The sequence below is a fragment of the Cheilinus undulatus genome, linkage group 9 (genome assembly GCF_018320785.1).
Source record: "Cheilinus undulatus linkage group 9, ASM1832078v1, whole genome shotgun sequence".
NCBI lineage: Eukaryota > Metazoa > Chordata > Actinopteri > Labriformes > Labridae > Cheilinus > Cheilinus undulatus.
The window spans coordinates 40041707-40061444 of record NC_054873.1 but is presented as its reverse complement, the minus strand read 5'-3'; the positions used below and the strand labels follow the sequence as shown (position 1 = coordinate 40061444).

The 19738-nt window shown below is 41.7% G+C and overlaps 1 protein-coding gene across 3 annotated transcripts in view; it reads right to left on the bottom strand.

Moving 5' to 3' along the window:
• The window catches only part of kiaa1549la (KIAA1549-like a), a 135609-nt gene that overhangs the window by 45904 nt on the left and 69967 nt on the right, over positions 1–19738 (bottom strand). For all 3 annotated transcript variants that reach the window (XM_041796567.1, XM_041796568.1, XM_041796570.1), the window contains exons 8-11: positions 11935–11994; positions 6775–6935; positions 5201–5372; positions 2635–2795 (exon numbers count right to left, since the gene is read on the bottom strand). In XM_041796567.1, the coding sequence (XP_041652501.1) occupies positions 2635–2795; positions 5201–5372; positions 6775–6935; positions 11935–11994 (554 nt within the window). The remainder of the gene's footprint in view (positions 1–2634; positions 2796–5200; positions 5373–6774; positions 6936–11934; positions 11995–19738) is intronic.

Here is a 19738-nt window from a genome sequence, read left to right as displayed (position 1 = left end):
AGGTTCCCTCCCTACTGTGGGCCCAGATAATCAGTACCCTGTGCTACACCCATGGTCAGACATGAAATCAGCTGGTGTGCTCGGCTTTATCCCATCTTCTCTGTTCTGATTCAATACTACTGACCAACCAAGACACATATGGGCCCAAAAAAACACATTTAAATGATTCTGACTCCTTACACAATTCACAGCACAAATGTCCACATTAGTAGCTGTGGGACTTACATCAATCATAACTGTGCCAAATCAGACTGCAGAAAGTGTAAAACCACAGGCCTGCACAGCTCACATGGCAAAATTCTTGCACTGCAGGCATCACTAAATGATCTGCTGAAAGGTTGTTTTTCTCTCTTAATAAAATGGTAAATTAATCAAAAAATTAATGAAAGGCAGGGGAAATGAGGAGTCCATGTCCAGGTGCTGTGGCAAAATTAATAATTAAAACATCATTTTGGCTTAGCTATATGCAACACTTTGACATGAAATAGACCACTGTCTTTTCCTCTCATGTCTGTCCCTTCAGGACTAGTATTACCAGTTATAGTATCCTGCTCACTGATGTTTACTCCTCATCTCAGCTCTAAGCTCACTGTGCAGTTGTGCAGTAATTCATTGCAGGTATATCAACAGTTGTTAGTGCCACGTCTGCTGCTGGGGATTTCTTGGTCATGCCTGTTTTTATATTTTGCCTTAAATATGTTAGTCAATTTTGTTAGCTGAAATTAAAACTTGCTGCTAGCTGTAACCTTATAAATAGCACTTGATTCTCTGTGATTGGTGAGATGTTTACATTTATGATGCTTTGCGCACAAGTCAGGTTGTGAAAGGCTATGTGGATATGATTAGTGTTTAATGAACCTGCCTAACTATAAGCTTCAGCAGACTAACAGTCACACACAGTCAGTACTTTCCTGGAAATCAGGAAAATTACCAAGCAATTTTATGATTTCACAGACTTGACAGCAGAAATGTAGAAAAAGCTTAGCCTTCCCAAGCCTTATGCACCCACTAACCATGGGGAGAGGTGATTGAAGTGGGTCATCGAGCAGCTTGGTGTCTTCACTAGCTGCCACACCAATAATTTTAAAGTGTCAAGGGCATCTATGTAAACTTTAATATTTCTAGTTTGATGAAATTTTATGTCGTGACAGCTGCTGCTCCTGATGTCTGTGCAATGTTGATCTCGCGAGTTCAGTTATCACCTCGACAGGAAATCTTGTGGTAAGAGATCTTGGCACACCCCTGTGAGCTGTTAATAAAGTAACTTATCAAACAAACTGCTTTAGAATGGTAAGAGATTACACATGCAGGTGAAGAGAGAAGGGAGGAGAAGAGGCATTATGGGTGGAGGTAGATGTGTGTGTGTGTGTGTGTGTGTGTGTGTGTCAGTGAGTGGTGGAGGTGGTGCTGGTGCAACAGGAGGCAATATACCTGAAGTTGAGCAGATCAAAGTTGTTTGTAAATAAACCTCAAAATAAGTTTAAGATAAAGGAGAACAAGTGAATACAGTTCCTAAAGAAACTGGGCTGTAAATTCTATAATAATGATGTTGGGATATGTGCATTTATGCATATGATTTAATGCTTACAAAAATCTTACCTTACAATTAGGTTAAGAAGACTATTTCTGAGATGATTGTTCCCATAGCTTATTTGTTAAAAGGTTATGTAGTTTGTAAGGTGAACAACAAAGGTGAACATTTAACTTAATTTTGATATCTAGTACCATAAGATATAACTTGTTTCCTGTGATGGAAATGCCACTCAATCAGGCATTAAAAACTGAAATGAAGCTGTGAAAAAAATTATTTTAGGCTGATTAGAGATGGCTGTTACAGTCTAATGTATGATGCTAGAGAAAATGCAATTGGTTGCCAACCTGGCTAGTATACCAAAACGTAAAGTAAATGTAACAAACTTTGATTTCAGTATCAGTTTTGGTGTACAAACACAATACTATGTCTTGAGCTGTATTTACACAATGTTCATAAATAAATAGTGGTCTCAAACTGAGTAAAAAGTGTCCTGGGGCGCTGGTGGCCTAGTGGTTTAAGGTGCACCCCATGTACGCGGAAGCCCAAGTTCGAATCTGGCCTGAGGCCCTTTACCGCATGTCTCTCCCCCGCTCTCGTCCCAGTTTCCAAATCTATTCACTGTCCTCCTCTATCAATTAAAGGCACAAAAATGCCCAAAATAAATCTTAAAAAAAAAAAAAAGTGTCCTAAACGCCACACTGACTGTAATAAACCATATTGCTCACTCTGAATTTTGTCTCTCGTTATTAAAAGGCACTTTTGGTCTGTATGCGGTCCATTCTTACATATACTGTACATCAAATGTTAAAGCAAACTTAAATATCTATAAATGGTCACAAGGAGTTTGTTTACAGTTATGAAATTGCTCTTAAATCATATCAATGTCTTTTAATAAAATAATTAGCATTTTAGTTGTGTCATTTTTAAAACATACTCTTATGACTACATCTTACAAGGGACTTTTTGTCTTTACAATAATGTCTTATGATAAACCATTCCAAGCCTGTACCGCAAATCATTAGAAGATGAATAATAAAGGGAACTAACATGCAGTGAACAAATGCAGGGGAAGAATAGCCAATAATAAATGACAGTCAAACCTTGGAGCGGGTTTTGAAGGTCCTGAAGGCTCCAGTTTTAAAGATGACTCTATTCCTCTTGCATAATATAAAGACCACCATGCCGATGACCACCACAAACAAGAAGAGGGGTGTCAGAACAGCCATGATCCACAAGTTGCTAGGGGGAATCTTTACCACAGCTGTAATAAATAGAAAGATACATAAAAATAATGGAAATAAAAGAAACATTAACCAGAAATTTGCATTGTTAGTTTAGTAAAAAATCAACAGGTGACCATTTGAATTTAACACAGATTTTGAAAAATTTCAGAAAATTTGTATGTGTTGATTCACTGAAGTAAACAGTTACAATAGAAGAGGTCAGTGGGTCAGCACTAATTGTGGAGATTACTTAATCACATTTGATAGAAGTTTGATGATTTTCTAAATAAGCACATAATTGCACATCAGTGGTTTGTGCTATGGCTCAACAAAAAGATCATTTCTAAAGGGAGTTATAATTTTGACCCTGGTAGTTTTTGTTTTGTGAAATCATTTTGTTTCTGTGTGCAAAGTAAAATAATGAAAGCATCCAAGATATACTAAGATGTTTGGAAAAGCTGTGTAAAACTACCACCTGTGTTATTTCTCTTCACAAGGTAAACAACTGCCAGACACTAAAAGTACAGGTGCATCTCAAAAACTATTATAATACCATGAAAAAGTTGTTTATTTCTTTGATGGAAGTGAACTTCCATATATTCTAGATTCATCTCAAACAAAGTGAAAATAATTTCAAAAATGTAAAAAAAGTCACAAAGTATCCATCCAAAAAAAAAGATTTATAATACAGAAATGTCAACTTTCTGGAAAATTATGCTCATTCATGCACTTAGTACTTGGTTGGAGCTCCTTTTACAGAAATTACTGCATCTATGCAACATGACATGGAGCCAGTCAGTATGTGGCACTGCTGGGGTTTTATGATGCCCAGGCTGTTTTGATAGCAGCCTTCAGCTCATCTGTATGGATATCAAGTCTGATGTGTCATCTTCCTCTGGAAATTTCCCAGAGATTCTTTTTGAGGTTCAGGTCAGGTAAATGGGACGGCCAATCAAACACAGTAGTACCATCGTCAGCAAACCAGCATCTGGTAGTAGAAAAAAGGGGGGTGGGTGAGTGCTACATGGGGTCAAAGTATCCAACGCTGTGTCGTAAGAATCAGGTGCTCTTCAGGAAATGGACGAGAAAACGTATGCAAAAAAGGGGAGCAATGATTTGCCTGTATACCTTTCAATAAAGGGCCATAATATGGATGGCAGTCAAAACTGAAGATCCGAGGTACTCTGATGTAAAAATCTTTTATTAAACAGGGATGTCTACGCGTTTCGACCCCAATGAGTCTTCATCAGGTCATAATGAGCAGATAAAAAACACATGTTTAAGTGCAACAGGAGCATCATGTGACACAATCACGTGACCGAGGTCAACACAATATAAAAACATAAGTCAAATGGCAACAGTCGTCATGAAGCCTGGAACTTGCATTTCTGTAGTACTATAAATAGCTCATAATAAATACAGCAAGAAGGGCTATATTCATAAGTAAGGAAGGTCACCTCAAAACATTTTAAGTATGGGCTAAAGAAAACATGACAACAAGGTCACTAAAGTTTAGCACACTATAATTATTTTTGAAAAACTGAATAGAACTGGAATAAAAGTCAATAACAGTTCAAAATACTGTAGGGATTACCATCATAACATTGCATCATCAAAAAACAACCAAAAAGCAACAATAGGGTCCGACATGACTGACTGACCATAGATAGAGCATCATGTCAGTATACCCGATCACTTCACATAAGAGACATATGAAAAAACAGTGAAGGTAAGAGACTCAATGCAACACTAAACATTAAACATTACCAGATACACAAAGTCTTAAAAAATGTTACAGAAAGGGGGAGAAGTCAATCTCCTCATTGAGGCCCGGGAAGGAGGTGGCAAACTTGTGTGTAAATCCAAAAGGTCCTTTAGGATTTACACACTAGGGGCCACCTCCTTCCCTATTATAGACTTTTACTGACAAGTATACAGGCAAGTCATTGCTCCCCTTTTTTGTATACAGTATCTGGTAGTTTTGGTTTCACTGTGGGCAGGTGCCACGTCTTGCTGGAAAAGGAAATCCGTATCTCCATATAGCTTCTGCACAGATGGAAATATAAAGTCTCTAAAATCTGGTAAATGGCTGATAGTGTTGACTCTGGACTTGATGAAGCACAGTGGACTAACACAAAAGGTCTTTTTTCCTGTGACTGAATTCAAGGAGTGAACCTTCCATATATTCCAGATTTATCATAATATTGTTATATAAATGTAAGGAAAAAGTGACATTCTGTGACACTGTGAAACAATGACATTTATACTGAAGGCCAAACATCACTGGGCTTGAATAGCTCACCTTGAAAATGCAGTATGAACAAGGGATTAGTCAGAGGGATGAAATGAACAGCTACCTTATTTTCCTGGTGAAAATATTAACTATTAACTGTTCTAGAATTTCTCATGCACACAAACAATGTCAGCAAGTTAACAAGCTTACGTTCAGCCTGCACTTGCACAAAGTATCCCAGCGTCAGAGCCATGGTCTGAGAGTCCAGACTGGTTAGGGTCTTAGCAGCAGTTGTTCCAGCAATAGGTGCCCCATGTAGCTGGGCATAGTATGTCATCTCAGCTGGGTTCTTGGGACCAGGCGTTCTACGTATGCTCACCATCTGGAATTGTAAATGAATACTTTTAATCTAGAATCAGATTCGATACAAATAACTAATTTCCCTACAGCCATATATTGACAATATATGTACTACTTAAAGTACAAGACCTCTTCAAATTCTGCATAAGCTCAACCTCTTTGAGCAAAAAACATTTGATGAAAGTTATTGACACATGGAAAAGATATTTTTATAAATATCTTAATTTTCTTTCATTCTATATTGAAGTCTCTACTTGTAATATCGGAATATTCTACTCAATGAACAGTTGTTTTCTTAAACATGTTAATCTTACCACCAAGTAGAATAAATTTTCACATTAAGTTCTAATTGGAACAATTTGATTATTTTTCACAAATTAAAATTGCCTCACTTTTAAATTCCCTTGTTTGTTGAATCCCCTCTAGATGTAATGTTTTAAAGAGCTCAGGAGGAGTTCTCTGTAAGAATTTACTTGGAATTCTTTAAAACATTTGAGGCTTTTATCAACATTCCAACAAAATAATTTCTTTAACTTTTCCCTGTTCACAAGTATCAAGATACTTAAATTCGAAAATTCTGGATGTCCAAAAAGGGCAAAATTTTGCCATAATATATAAGGGTTACAGCATACTCACTGAGAGCATAACAGTAGTAGGCTTCTCCAGTGATGACAATAATATTGTCCAACAATGAAAGAAATAATACAATGTAGACAAAATATGCACTCTAAGAAATAACAGTGACCCTTTGGGGCCTATTTAGTAAAGAAACAGATGACATGACTGTGACATGTCAACTAATGAATTAACCATTAAGGACTGAATGTGCATAGATCAGGCAGATCTTAATGGTCTACATAACAATGGTATATTCAGTATATTCAGTTTTGTGTAAATGCAATCCCCTGTTTTAATGGGTAAATACACTTTAGTACAACTCCTACACATTGTTTAAGAACTGGTGAAGAACTCACTTTTAACTGCACAGCAACAGGTTTAAAGATGTCATTATTATGAAGATTATTTACTTGGGAAAAAAACTGTTGCACATATTCATATCATGAGAGGATTTGAAAGGAAAGTTATCTGCAAAACATATGGCATATTCATCATTAGGCTCCAAATTGTACACTCAATAGTATCAGAAAAAAAATCTGGCCTGACTGATTATCACTTGCAATATGATCATAACAGAGAAAAGAGACAGCATTTTGGTATTGTGATCATCATTTTGTGCATGCAAACACAAACCTTATTTCAAAGAATTGTTTATGTAAACAAAGCAGGCATTAATTGGCCATAAACTGAAAAATGATAAAGTAAGAGATACCCCTTGAAATTGCATAATGGTAATTCTAAAGGATATGCCATCAACACCACAGATAATAAAAGTAACTAGTCACAAAATTCAAAGTACCACCCACCTGCACCGTATAAGCCCCTACAGTGGTGGCTCGCCGAGATCGGACGGTTTGGGAACCCTGTCTGCCAGCCAACAGAAAGAGCTCAGCCAGTCGCTGCTCCATCAGACTAGCAAAATTCTGATAGTTGGCTTCCAAGGAGGAGCTATCCACATCCTGAATAACTGTAAGGAGAGAAAAGATTAAAACTTAGGGTAAATAATGATATGTAAAGGGATAGCCAGTCAGGTAAGGAAGGGCATATGGCTTATTCTACCATTGAAGCTTGTTTGGAATTGTTTGGTAGATTAGATCATTAATATTTGAAGAAATAAGATATACTGGCAATTTAATAATGGATTAATTTAACAAACAGGACCCTCATTAGCCTTTGAAGAACCACACAGCCACAACAGCCTGGCACCTCCTCCTATTGGTCACCAGCCTGGTCACACACTGCTGCAGGATGGTATCCCATTCTTCAACCAGCATTTGTCACATGTCAGCTAATGTGGTTGTTTTGGTCACTCTGGTACAAACAACAGCACACCCCACAAGTGTTCAGTGTGGTTGAGGTCAGGACTGCTAGCAGGCCATTCCATCCTCTCCACTTCTAAATTCTGGAGGTAGTCTTTTCTGATAAACCCCGTTCTGTGGGGGCAAGTGATGCCACCTTGGACGATAGAGTTCGGCCCCAGACTGTGGAGATAAGGGATTGTCTCTGGTTGCAGAATCATCTCATTATCTCTCTACATTGAGATTACCTTCAATGATGACAAGCCTCATCTTACCAGTGAGGGACACGCCGCCCCACACCATCACACTGCCTTCACCAGAAGCTGTTACTCTATTGGTGCTACAACCAGCATAGCATTCTCTGCATCTCCTTTACACTCTCACCCTATGATTCAACTGCCATAGGCAAAATCTGGACTTATCACTGAACATAACTAGTGCCAATCAGGCCTCAGCACCTGGAGTACCAGAAGCCCAAAACGAGAGGCAAATGCAACAGCAAAATAAGCTGTTTGACACTAGCAGAGATATGGTAAATTTTTCATGGGCACAGACCACATACTCAGCTCTGCTGCTCATCCAAAAAAAAAAAAAAAAAAAAAAACAAAAAAAAAAACTTCCTTACAAATGTGGCACCATATAAAGGGAAATGAAAAGGTTTTCCAACGGTATGAGATTTATTGTCGAGAACCATCGTTATAACACAGAAATAATCTACCAAACACAAATTCCTTTCCTTTTCTGCCAAGTTTGTATTTTGTGTCATGAACACATCTTTTTGGGTGATGTTACTGGGATTCTGGGCTGCGTTCTGGATCAACTGCAGAGGTATAACTGTGCATGCAGGTAGGCCTGCCAGTAATGAGTTACAGTAGTCAATACGTGATATTATAAGAGCCTGTACTAGGAGTTGTGTAGCATGCTCTGTCAAGTAGGGTCTGATCCTCTTGATGTTGTAGAGGGCGAAACGGCAGGACCGAGCAATCGAGGCCACATGGAGCTTGAAGGTTAGCTGGTCATCAATCATGACACCCAGATTCCGGGCTGACTTAGTGGGCAAGAGATTATTTGATCCAAGCTGGATACTGATCTGCGGTTCCATAGTGGGACTGGCTGGGATGATAATGAGCTCAGTTTTGGGCAGGTTGAGCTGAAGGTGACGTTCCCTCATCCATTTAGAAATATCAGCAAGGCAGGATGAGATCCGAGCTGAGACAGTTGTGTCATCTGGTGGAAAGGACAGGAATAGCTGTGTGTCGCCTGCATAGCAGTGATAAGAAAAGCCATGGGAGCGGATGATTGCACCAAGTGAGGTGGTGTATATTGAGAAAAGTAGGGGACCAAGCACAGACCCTTGAGGCACCCCTGTTGATAAGCCATGCAGTTTAGACACTCCTCCCTTCCATGATACTCTAAAAGATCTCCTGTGAGGTAGGACTTAAACCACTGTAGGGCAGATCCTGAGATACCAAGTGAAGAGAGTGTGGAGAGGAGGATTTGGTGGTTTACTGTGTCAAAGGCAGCAGACAGATCCAGCAGTAAGAGAACTGAGGACTGACCAGCTGCTCTGGCCAAGCGAAGTGATTCCGTTACCGACAAAAGTGCAGTTTCAGTAGAGTGGCCCCGCCTAAAGCCAGACTGATTCTGATCAAGTAGATCATTGTTCTGCAAGTGTTCTGAGAGCTGGTTGAAGACTGTGCGCTCCAGTCTTTTTGATAGGAATGGGAGAAGTGAGACCGGCCTGTAATTTTCAACCAGGGCTGGGTTGAGAGTGGGTTTTTGAGCAGTGGTGTAACCGCGCTTGCTTGAAAGCAGCTGGGAAAACACCTGTGGACAGAGAGGAGTTAATGATACAACTCACAGCAGGGCTGATTGTGGGCTCAATCGCCTGCAAGAGATGTGATGGTATCGGATCGAGGGGACAGGTTGTGGGCTTAGAGTCAAGCAGAAGCCTGGTGACCTCGCTCTCACTTAGTGGAGAGAATGAGCTAAGTGATGCATCACTAGCTGGTGGCAGAAAACTGAGTTGGACAGGCTCAGAGAATTGGTTGCTGATGGCAGAAACCTTGTCAGTGAAGTAGGAGGCGAACATGTCTGGAGTCAACATACTGGAGGGTTGTGGGTTTGAAGGAGAGAAGAGCGAGTTAAAAGCAGAGAAGAGTTTGCGTGCATCAGTGGCAGCACAGATCTTTGATTGATAGAACGCCTTCTTAGCAGATTTTAGAGCAGAGGTAAAACAGGACAGTTTTTGCTGATAAGCACTCAAGTCAGTGGTTTGTTTGGATTTACGCCATTTTCTCTCTGCCACTCTGAGCCCTGCCCTTTGGGTTCTGATGACCTCAGTGAGCCAGGGACAAGGTGGAGTATTACGAATATTACGAATAGGACAAACAATTAACAAGGAGTGTGTGCCTAGGGACTTCATTCTCAGTTTTAAGAGCACTATCTAACAGAATCTGTTTGGCTAAATCTACACTATCGGGGTAGCTGTGACTCAGAAGGTAGAGTCAGTTGTCTCTTTATCATAAGGCTGAGAATTAACTCCCCAGCTCTTGTCATGTTGATGTGCCCTTGGGCATGACACTTGACCACAAACTTCTCCCACTGTGGCATCAGTGGCATGTGAATGTGTATGGGTAACCTTGCAAAGCAGAAGGATCGGACAGATTCCTCATGTCATTAGGCAAAACTATCTTGCAAAGCTTGAATCTTTAAAGACTGGTCCAGGTCTGAAAATAGGCCAAACCCATCAGCTTCATTTAAGGAGAACAAGGCGGTAGCTTTACAATGTTTCTTTACAAGGCGTAGTTTTATTGCACTGAAAGCCGATAGCAATGACTGCCTATGTTGCAATAAGCTGGAAGTAGCAACAGTATAATAGCAGTTATTTTTCAGAACTAGGCTGCATTTCTTTGTAGAAACAAGTGCAACACCACAAACACCAAAACCACACCAAAAGCAGACAAGATGTTTTTGCACTTCTCCTGACCAGCCTCGGCATGAGTATTATCTATCAATAAGCTCCATCAATTGTAATTGTGACACCGCCTGTCTGCCAAGCTTCAGTTACAACCAAAGCTCAGCAGGCTACTAACTACCTTATTTTGTCTTGGCCCACAATGAATGTGACAGACAGAAAGTTCATCCCATCACCTTCATTTTCGAAAAGTCCTGCCCTTCCCAAATGGTTTGTATGGGAGGTTTCCTGGAGAAATGTGAAATATATCGCATGCAATAGATATATGAAACCAGCCCTGGAGTTTTATGGCTCAGACCAGCCCACTTAGGTTCACAGCTTTTCACCAGTTATTTAGTTCCAGATTGAGAATATCAATTATATTAATGTTCAATTAGGCTATTAATCATTTTTTAAAGCATTAAAGGGTACCTTTAGCAATTTTATCATGAGAAATTGTTCACACACTGTAGGGCAACAGCTAGCTTGGGCCTTGTGTGTTACTGACAGCAACAATTACACTGAGTTCTATACTGAGGCCTGGCACTGCAACTGATATGAAAAACAAGTTTAAAAACTGTATGCTTGTATGCTACTCATTCATTTCCAATAACAGGTTTTATAGCTGTACAAGTCTTTTGTTATTTTAAAAGTCTTACCTTCATTTAAAAAAACACTTTTTTCCAATCATATGTTAGTAAAGTCAGTTTTGCTTACATGTCACTGAATCATTAGGGTGTTTTTCTAGGCACCTTTTACTTTGAACTGGTCAGTGCTGTTCTCTTTTTTACAGTGACTGATCCTACCTGATCCTACCTGTCCACTGTCATGGCTTGTGCTTGTTAGTGGTGATGGCTCTTCTTTTCTCAGCAGTAAACTGGTTTCGAGGCTGAAGCAGTGATGTTTAACACTTAGTTCTTGTAACACAGTTACTATTTGCACAGAGCTTTTGTGTTATGCACTTCTATATACATCGTTTAATAGGTCATACAATTCATTGATTTGATTCATAAACCTGGTTTGCACAGTTTATGCTGCGTTATGTGTTGAACACCTGGTTCTGCAAGCTTAAATGTGTCATCTCCACCTGGCACTTTTACATCGAGCTTTGAGTTAATAATAACAAAATAAATGTGCATATTAAGACATGGGAGCTTCTTAAATTTTTACTTTGTTGGCCCAAATTTTTTGCCAACTCCAACCTAGGCGCGGGGCAGTTGTCAGGGGAAACATAACTCAAACAATAATTGCTCCTGCCTGTGTGCATCCTAGCTAGTACAACAGCCCAACTGGCCCTGAAAGCAGCCCAGAGCACCATGAATTTTCCCGGTTCTCCAGATTAGCCACTCTGGGCCTGTATGAAACAGTCTATCTGGTGTGTAAGGTTAGTGTGTGGGTGCGTCTGAATGGGATAAATTAATAAAGATTCCCACTCCACATTGCAGGGTTTATCAGTGTGAAAACCTGGACTGGTAATCTGGCATACCAGGCGTTTTTTCGATGAGCAGAAAGATTAACCTTTTTTTCGGCACTGGCCCATAGAGCAGGAGCAGTGGCCCATTGGTTGTTTCTTTTATAATATTTAACTGGCCCAATCATGTCTCCTAAAGGTCTGTTTGCACCCCTCCCCTCCAGCTTAGTGTGTGTATGTGTGCGTGTGTGCGTGGGGGGGGGGTGGGTGTGTGTGTGTGTACATGTAAAAGAAAAATTACCTGTTTTCACCCAATAGTTTCTGGTAGCCATTGATGTGTTAAGATTTTGGTATTCAAGAGCTGAAAAAAAGAAAGAAGTAGATAATGTTACAATTCCAAACACTTCAAAGTTAACCAACCAAGCATAACCAATTCTGACTTTTTATTAGATAGTATTAGTAAGTAGTATACATAAAACAAATATTGTAACCAACTCTTTAATCCATGTAGACATTAAAAAGTATAGCTTAAATGTTGCTTTTATGTCCCTATTTGACGCTATTGGCTTCATCCAGGGTGTAATCAAGCTTGCTCCCTTTATAACAGCACCCTTCAACTTACTCTAGCTTACAGCCCTCTTAACTTGATCAATTTGTTATACCTAGCATATAATATCAGAAAAAGCAGGATATTTTATGTTAGAGATGCCTCAGCTTTCTTACAGTGAGTTACAGTGACTTCCTGTCAAATGCCATAACAACAAGTTGTTCGCCAATAAAGAAATGGCCCAGTTGTGTCACTTCCAGTTGCTAGTAGCGGTGTTGTATCAAAACAATAAAATAAACCTTTGAATATATAGAGGGGCAGATCTTGATCCAACATGTGAAAATTCAAGGCAATCAGATGTTTGGTATAAGAGTTGCACATACTTCTTGTCAAATTGGCAAGATACTGAAATGCTTGCCATCACCAGTGAGACATCCTTCAATGAAACATATGTGTTTCACACATATGTGCTAACCATTAGCTGGGACTGAGCCGCAGCAGCGCTTTTGTGTGAACCAGACAATGTGTCTAAATCCAAACAAGGGCAGAGAGCAACACTGAAAGCTTTCTGTGAAAGAAAAATTGTTCTCTCTCCACTCCTGGTCTGTTTCAGAATGGCTTTCCAATCATGACAGTGGGCTTGTCCCATTTACTCCACCGTTAACTGTTAGCTTGGATGTCGCAGTAGGACTGCTGCTGTTTACTCCAACCTGGACCGCTGTTGTTAAATCCTGAGAACAGAACCACACTGACAGCTTGTCTCATGCAGAGGAGAGCTTTTTTGACTTGCTCTTGTCGTGTTGTGTCCCCAGGCTGGGACTGAGCTGTAGCAGAGCTTTTGTCTGAACCAGACGTCATGTCTCATCCAAACAAGCGCAGAGAGTAATACTAAAAGCTTTCTGTGACAGAAAAAATGTTCTCTCTCTACTCCCGGTCTGTTAAGGCATGGCTTTCCGATCATGGCGGTGGGCTTGTCTATGTTCTCAGCTATTAGCTGTTAGCTTGGATGTTGCTGTAAGACAACTGCTGTTTACTCCAACCTGGACCGCTGTTGTTGTTGTATCCAGAGCACAGCAGTAGCATCAGCTGCTCTTCTCCCATTCTCGCCTGTTTTCATGCTGCATGAGTGACACACACAAATGTGACGCTCACGCACACACCTACACGGAAACGCACGCTGACATGTTGGTAGTGTAGACTTCAGGCTTCTATCTGTTTAGGGAAAAAGTTTCAGAATACTGGATGGTAAACAGCAGAACTTTCTCCTCTTAAAGCTCCTCTCTGACCATGGAGGATCAGCTCATCAGCGCTGTGTGTGTGTGCTCCAGCTGTGTGTGTGTGTGTTGCCCGCATGAGCCAGGGATGTGTGGTATGTTGAAAAAAAATATTTGGTAAATATTCCTTTAATACTATATGTTTCTGGGGAACAAAAAGGGAATATGATAAATGTGCTGTTTAATGATAATTAACAGGTATAAAAAAGGATAGAAACACTAAAGTAGAAATTCAGCTTAATTTTACACACCTAAAGACCCTTACACACCTGTCTGAGGAGAATTGCTTGTGGGAACTTAGCTGTAACTTCTAAAAAGGATGACCGGACATCGCTCTTGTCTTTTTCTTTACTTTACTTCTGAACAATGAAGCATTACAGCAGCACTGCGTGGCGTATTTTTCTTGTTGTCCCTCATTCATTTCTGTTACATTCTCAGAGATATTTACGTCACCTTTCGACACTGCTTTACGGCAGATAGAACTGTAGTTTCAAAAGATTAACAGATGCGTACCGCCACCTAGTGGTCAGTAGAAGTAACTGTCCAATAGTTGAAACAGATTAACTTAAATGCTTTTAACTGAGAAAACCCATTTTAGCCTTTTAACTAAAAGTAAACAACATAAATCATTGTATCAATGAATTAAAGATACAACATCCTCCCCCCCATGAACTCTGTTCATAAAATCTCTAAAGGATATAGCAGTTGAACTGGTCTTCTCAAGATTGTCCTGTCTGATGTGCGCACAGCACAAGACCTCACAAGTCCATCTCGACCCAGGAACAGTTCCGTGATCACACCAGTTCTCCAAATCTGGTGCGGCATCTTGTCATCTCCAATAAGCACCAGATCACCAGTCTTTAGAGGTGTGGAATGTGAAGACCTTCGGGTGTGAGCAGATTTAAGCTCCAACAGGTACTCCCTTTTCCAGCGAGTCCAGTAGTTGTCGAGAAGGCGCTGGCGATACTTCCACCTCCGGTTTAGTTCCTCACGGCTTGAGCTGGCAAGTTGGCTGGCAGTCTGAAAGGTCTTGGGTGGCAAAGATGAGAGTCGTTTGCCGATTAGGAAGTGAGCTGGTGTGAGAGGCTGCGGCTCTTCAAGCTCATTGTAAACAAAGGTGAGAGGTCTAGAATTGATTGTTGCTTCCACTTCTGCTAGCAGAGATGCTAGCTCTTCAAAGCTCAGTGAAGCCTTTCCCATCACCCTTTTCAAACAGGTTTTAACTGATCGTACAAGCCTCTCCCAAAACCCCCCCCACCAGGCTGCTCGTTCTGCGATGTACTTCCATGTGATGCCTTTCTCTGAGAAGTACTTGAGAAGCTCAGGCTCCTTGATAGCCTCCCAAAGTGCTCTGAGGTCTTGATCAGCTCGCTTGAAAGTCCTTGCATTATCTGAGTAGATAACTCTGCAGAGGCCCCGTCTAGATGTAAACCTTTTGAAGGCCAGGAGAAATTTCTCTGTTGACATGTCCGACACCAATTCTAGGTGCACTGCACGAGTCACAGCACAGGTGAACAATGCAATGTAGGCCTTGTCCACTGCACTCTTGTTCTTGACATAAAGAGGACCTGCAAAGTCAACTCCAACTGTTTCAAAGGGAGGTGATTCTGTGATCCGGTCTCTTGGTAAGGGTGCTGTAGTCTGCTGCACAGCCTTTACTCTGAACCTCTTGCAGATATTACAAGCGTTGAGGATTCTTTTCACCATTTGTCGGGCACGAGGAATCCAATATTTTTCTCTGAGTTGCACCAAGGTGTCTCTCATTCCTGAGTGCATCACTTGCTTGTGTGTCTGTATGATCAGCATGTCTGAGAGTCTGTGATTTGTCGGCAAAATCCATGGATGCTGCTCACTGAAGCTCAAGTCTGAATGTTGCAGCCTTCCTCCGACACAGACAAGTCCCTTTTCATCAAGGAATGGCTTCAAGTCTGCGATTTTTGAGTCCCTTTGAATCTCTTTACCTGCCTTGAGTGCAAGTATCTCCTTCTGGAACCCTTGACCTTGTATCTTCCAAATCCAATATCTTTCTGCCTCATCCAGCTCATTAGTCGTCAGCTCTCCTTTTCTTTTCTCACTAGAGCTTGTGTTGTGGAGAAATCGTTTGACCCAGGCTGTAACTCTGAATACAGTCTTAAGATTGCTGTAGTTGTCCAGGGTTAGTAATGGGTCTGGATCTGTTGTTTCTGTGTTATTTAATTGGACTGTCACTTGGCTTGCTCTCAGTTCAGCCTTTATTTCTTCTTCAGGAGGCTTGTCAGTGAGTGACTCTGGCTGCCCTTCTAAGGTCAAAAGGAGTGGTCCTGACCACCAGAGCTCCTCTTCTTTCAGGCTTGATGCTGACTGACCTCTAGTGGTGAGATCAGCTGGGTTAAGCTTGCCACTACAGTGCGACCAGGTTTCTGGCATGGTCAGGGACTGTATCTCCATAACTCGGTTAGCAACAAATTGCTTCCATTTCTGTGGTGGGCTGCGAATCCACTGGATGACTATCATGGAATCTGACCACATTCTGACCTGGTTTGGCTGCATGTCCATTGCCTTTAGCAAGTTGTTGGCTAGTCTTGCTGCAACCAAAGCCCCCATTAACTCAAGTCTGGGTAGTGTGAGCTTCTTAATGGGTGCTACTCTCGCCTTGGACATTACCAATCTTGTCACAGTCTCACCTCCTGTAGTCTGTCCTTGGAGGTATGCTACTGCACCATAAGCTCTCTCACTTGCATCGCTGAACACATGAAGAATTTGTGCCTTAAACTCTTTGTCAGTTCCATACCATCTGGGAATGACGATCTGATGCAGCTGCAGCAGCTCCATGCACCAATTCCGCCACCTTTTGGAGAGGTCGTCTGGCAGTTCCTCGTCCCAGCTGATGCCCCTCTGCCACATATCCTGAAACAGACACTTGACTCTGATAGTAAAGGGTGTCAGGAAACCCATGGGGTCAAATATCTTAGCTGACGCAGAACACTTCTCTTTGTGTTCTCCTTTGATCTGAAGATGGCCATCAGATGTCTGTGGTCGAAAACGAAGTCATCAGAGTCTGGTCTCCATACCAGACCAAGCACCTTTAACACACAGCCATGTGCCTCCGGTTCCAGAGTGACGTCAAAGTTCTCCTGTAGCCACCTGGCTTTCAGTTCGGAGGAGTTTGTGGTCCACTTACAGAAATTCATGCTGGCAGCAGATAAAATCTCCCTTGCAGCTTTGGTTAAAGCATAAGCTTCATCAACATTGTCTGAGCTGGCAATAAAATCATCAACATACAGGGAGTCCTTTAACAGGTTAACTGCTTGTGGATGACTTACTTGGTATTTTTCCAGGTGGTTCCTGATTGTGGCTGCCAGCAGGAAAGGACTTGATGACACCCCGAAAACCACACGAGTCATTCTCAGTATGCGTGGTTGGGTGTCCTCAGCATCAGGAGGTCCTGTCAGCCACATGAACCTCAGTGCATCTCTGTCTTTCTCTGCAATAGAAATTTGCAGAAAGGCCTTGGTAATATCTGCCATGAAAGCAATGGGATGCACCCTGAATCTTACTAAAATGTTCAAGAGGTCTTGGTTGAGATTGGGTCCCGTAAGCAGACAATCATTAAGAGATGGACAGCTGTCCTCATGAGAAGAAGCGTCGAAAACAATTCGCAGCTTGGTCGTTGCTTTGTCTTCTCTTATAACAGCATGATGAGGTAAATAGTACTCTGCATTACTGCCCTCACCCCTTTCTGTTTGCCTCGACTCTGGGATGCCTTCACATATTCCATGCTGAAGATAGTCTTCAATCACATCATTGTATCTCTTGAACAGTGTCACGTCAGCCCTTAGTTTTCTTTTTAGTCCTTCAAATCTTTTTTGAGCGATTCTGAAATTGTTTGGGAGTTCTGGTGCATCTTGTCTCCACGGTAACTCCACTTCATATCGCCCGCCTTTGTACTTGACTGACCTGTCGAAGTTCTGTTGTGCTTCAATGTCACTTACGTTGTCTTGGCTTGCAGTGCTGGAGATGCCAAGTGACTCTATTTCCCAGAATGCACGTAGCTGGTCTGAAACTTGTGTACTTTCCTCGATGCAGACCTTCATGCACGAAGCTTCACTCATGCTCGACATAGACACTGGTCCTTGAACTGTCCAGCCAAACAGTGTTTCTACAGCAACGAGAATCTGATAGTCTTTCTACCTTGCCAGACACGATTTTCCAGTAGAAGTCGGCACCTATCAGCACAGACAGCTCCAGCTCTTCATCACTGTTGCCTGTGACATCAGCCGAAGACAGCCCTTTTCTCTCCAACTGCTGCTGGATCTGTTCTCCAGGGACTTGCATGATGGCTGAGCTCACTTGTGGCGTTTCAATAGCTTCGATTTCAAGGCCTTGCATTTTGTTGTTCAGATTTTGTAGCATTAGCTTCACAACATTACGTTCAGTTGCCACTGCAGTGTCACTACCAAAGGTGTGGAGCTTAAGAGTTTCTCTTTTCAGTGTTGGTAGTCCTAGTGCCTTTACCTGTCTCTCCAGTACGAAGCTCCGCTGGCTTCCTCCATCCATCAGACAGCGCACCTTCCTCCTCCCCTTTGTTCCCTCAGCCCATGCTGTAACAGTTTGTAGGAGAACTGTCTGCTGCTTTGCTGAGTCTTTCTTTATGGGTTGAGGAGCCACTGATGAGATGAGGGCGTCGGTAGTCTCAGGACCACTGCTTGATGGTTCGGTTTGTTCGTCTTTGTCACACATAGAGGGATGGTGTCTCCGTCCACATGTGCTGCATGAAATTCCTTCGTACTGCAGAATTTAGCAATATGCCTTTGCCCAAAGCACACAAAACATCTTCCCATTTTCATCAGTTTTTCTTTTCTTACGTTGAGGGTGTTGTTTGTGCACAGTTCTGATTTGTGACTTGTGCTATCACAGAGTACACAGGCTGATGAAGCATTTGAACTGCTTGTGTGAAGCGCTGCAGCTGATGGTAAGTTTGGCTTTCTGTATTTATCACTGCCTGAGTTGGACTTATATCTGGGCTGATGAGTGGGCTGGGGGTCTTTATTAAGGTTTACTGCTTTGGTTAAGTGCATAGCACGTTCTCTGCTTTCAACCTCTCTTTGTAAGAAAGAGATGAGATCGGGAACATTTAGCTCGTGTTCTGAACTTCTTTCACGTGTGTATGCAAGAGCTAGTTCGTCTGGGATCATCTGGAGTAATATTGGGCACAACAGCCCTCCATATGTGTCCGATACCACCCCCAGGGACTCCAAACCTCTGATCTGGACCTCACACTCATCATACAGCTGTCTCAAAGCAACAATGTCTGTAGACCTTTTGACTGGAGTTAGGCTGAGCAGTTTAGACATGTGTGCATTTACAACAAGGTCTTTTCTTCCAAACCTTTCCTGCAACATATGGATAGCTGCATCATAGTTACTGTCTGTAATCTTCAGCCCACTGAGGGCTCTTGCTGCAGGACCCACAAGATATGACTTAAGATATGTAAACTTTTCCGTTTTGTTCAGCTCTCTGTTTTCATGAATTGCTGTCTCAAACTGATCCCAAAACTCTTGCCATTTTGTTATTTCGCCGTCATATTTGTTGATATACAGCTTGGGTAACTTTACTGAGGTTCTGTTCATCACTCCGTTTGAGTGTGTACTCACATCACTTTGACGAGGCGAGCTTCGACCTCCAGCATTTGCCTCCTCTCTTTCAATAATCCGTTTTGCGCGGCTCTTCCAGAGGTTAACTGTGTCCTGATAATCCACTGTTTTAACAATGTCCTCTTCCAGCTCGTCCATATGTATCTCCGGTTCAATTTCCTTCTCTAATTCTCGGAGATTCTCTTCCTTGACAGACCGCACGGCCAGTAGCTCACACAGACGATCACAGTTAGTATTTTCCTTACTTATTTCCTCCTCAATAGTCCGCAGCAGCTTCGTAGTAGAGGCTCGTATGACTCTGCGTCTTTGTTTCAGTCTTTGCAGATTCTCCGCCATTTCCTTCGGTTCCTTCGTTGCAGCTAAGCTAGTTACAGCTATCGGTACGTCTTTTCCAAAGCCGCTGTTCCCGGGTTTCGGCACTAAAAATGTGGGAACTTAGCTGTAACTTCTAAAAAGGATGACCGGACATCGCTCTTGTCTTTTTCTTTACTTTACTTCTGAACAATGAAGCATTACAGCAGCACTGCGTGGCGTATTTTTCTTGTTGTCCCTCATTCATTTCTGTTACATTCTCAGAGATATTTACGTCACCTTTCGACACTGCTTTACGGCAGATAGAACTGTAGTTTCAAAAGATTAACAGATGCGTAC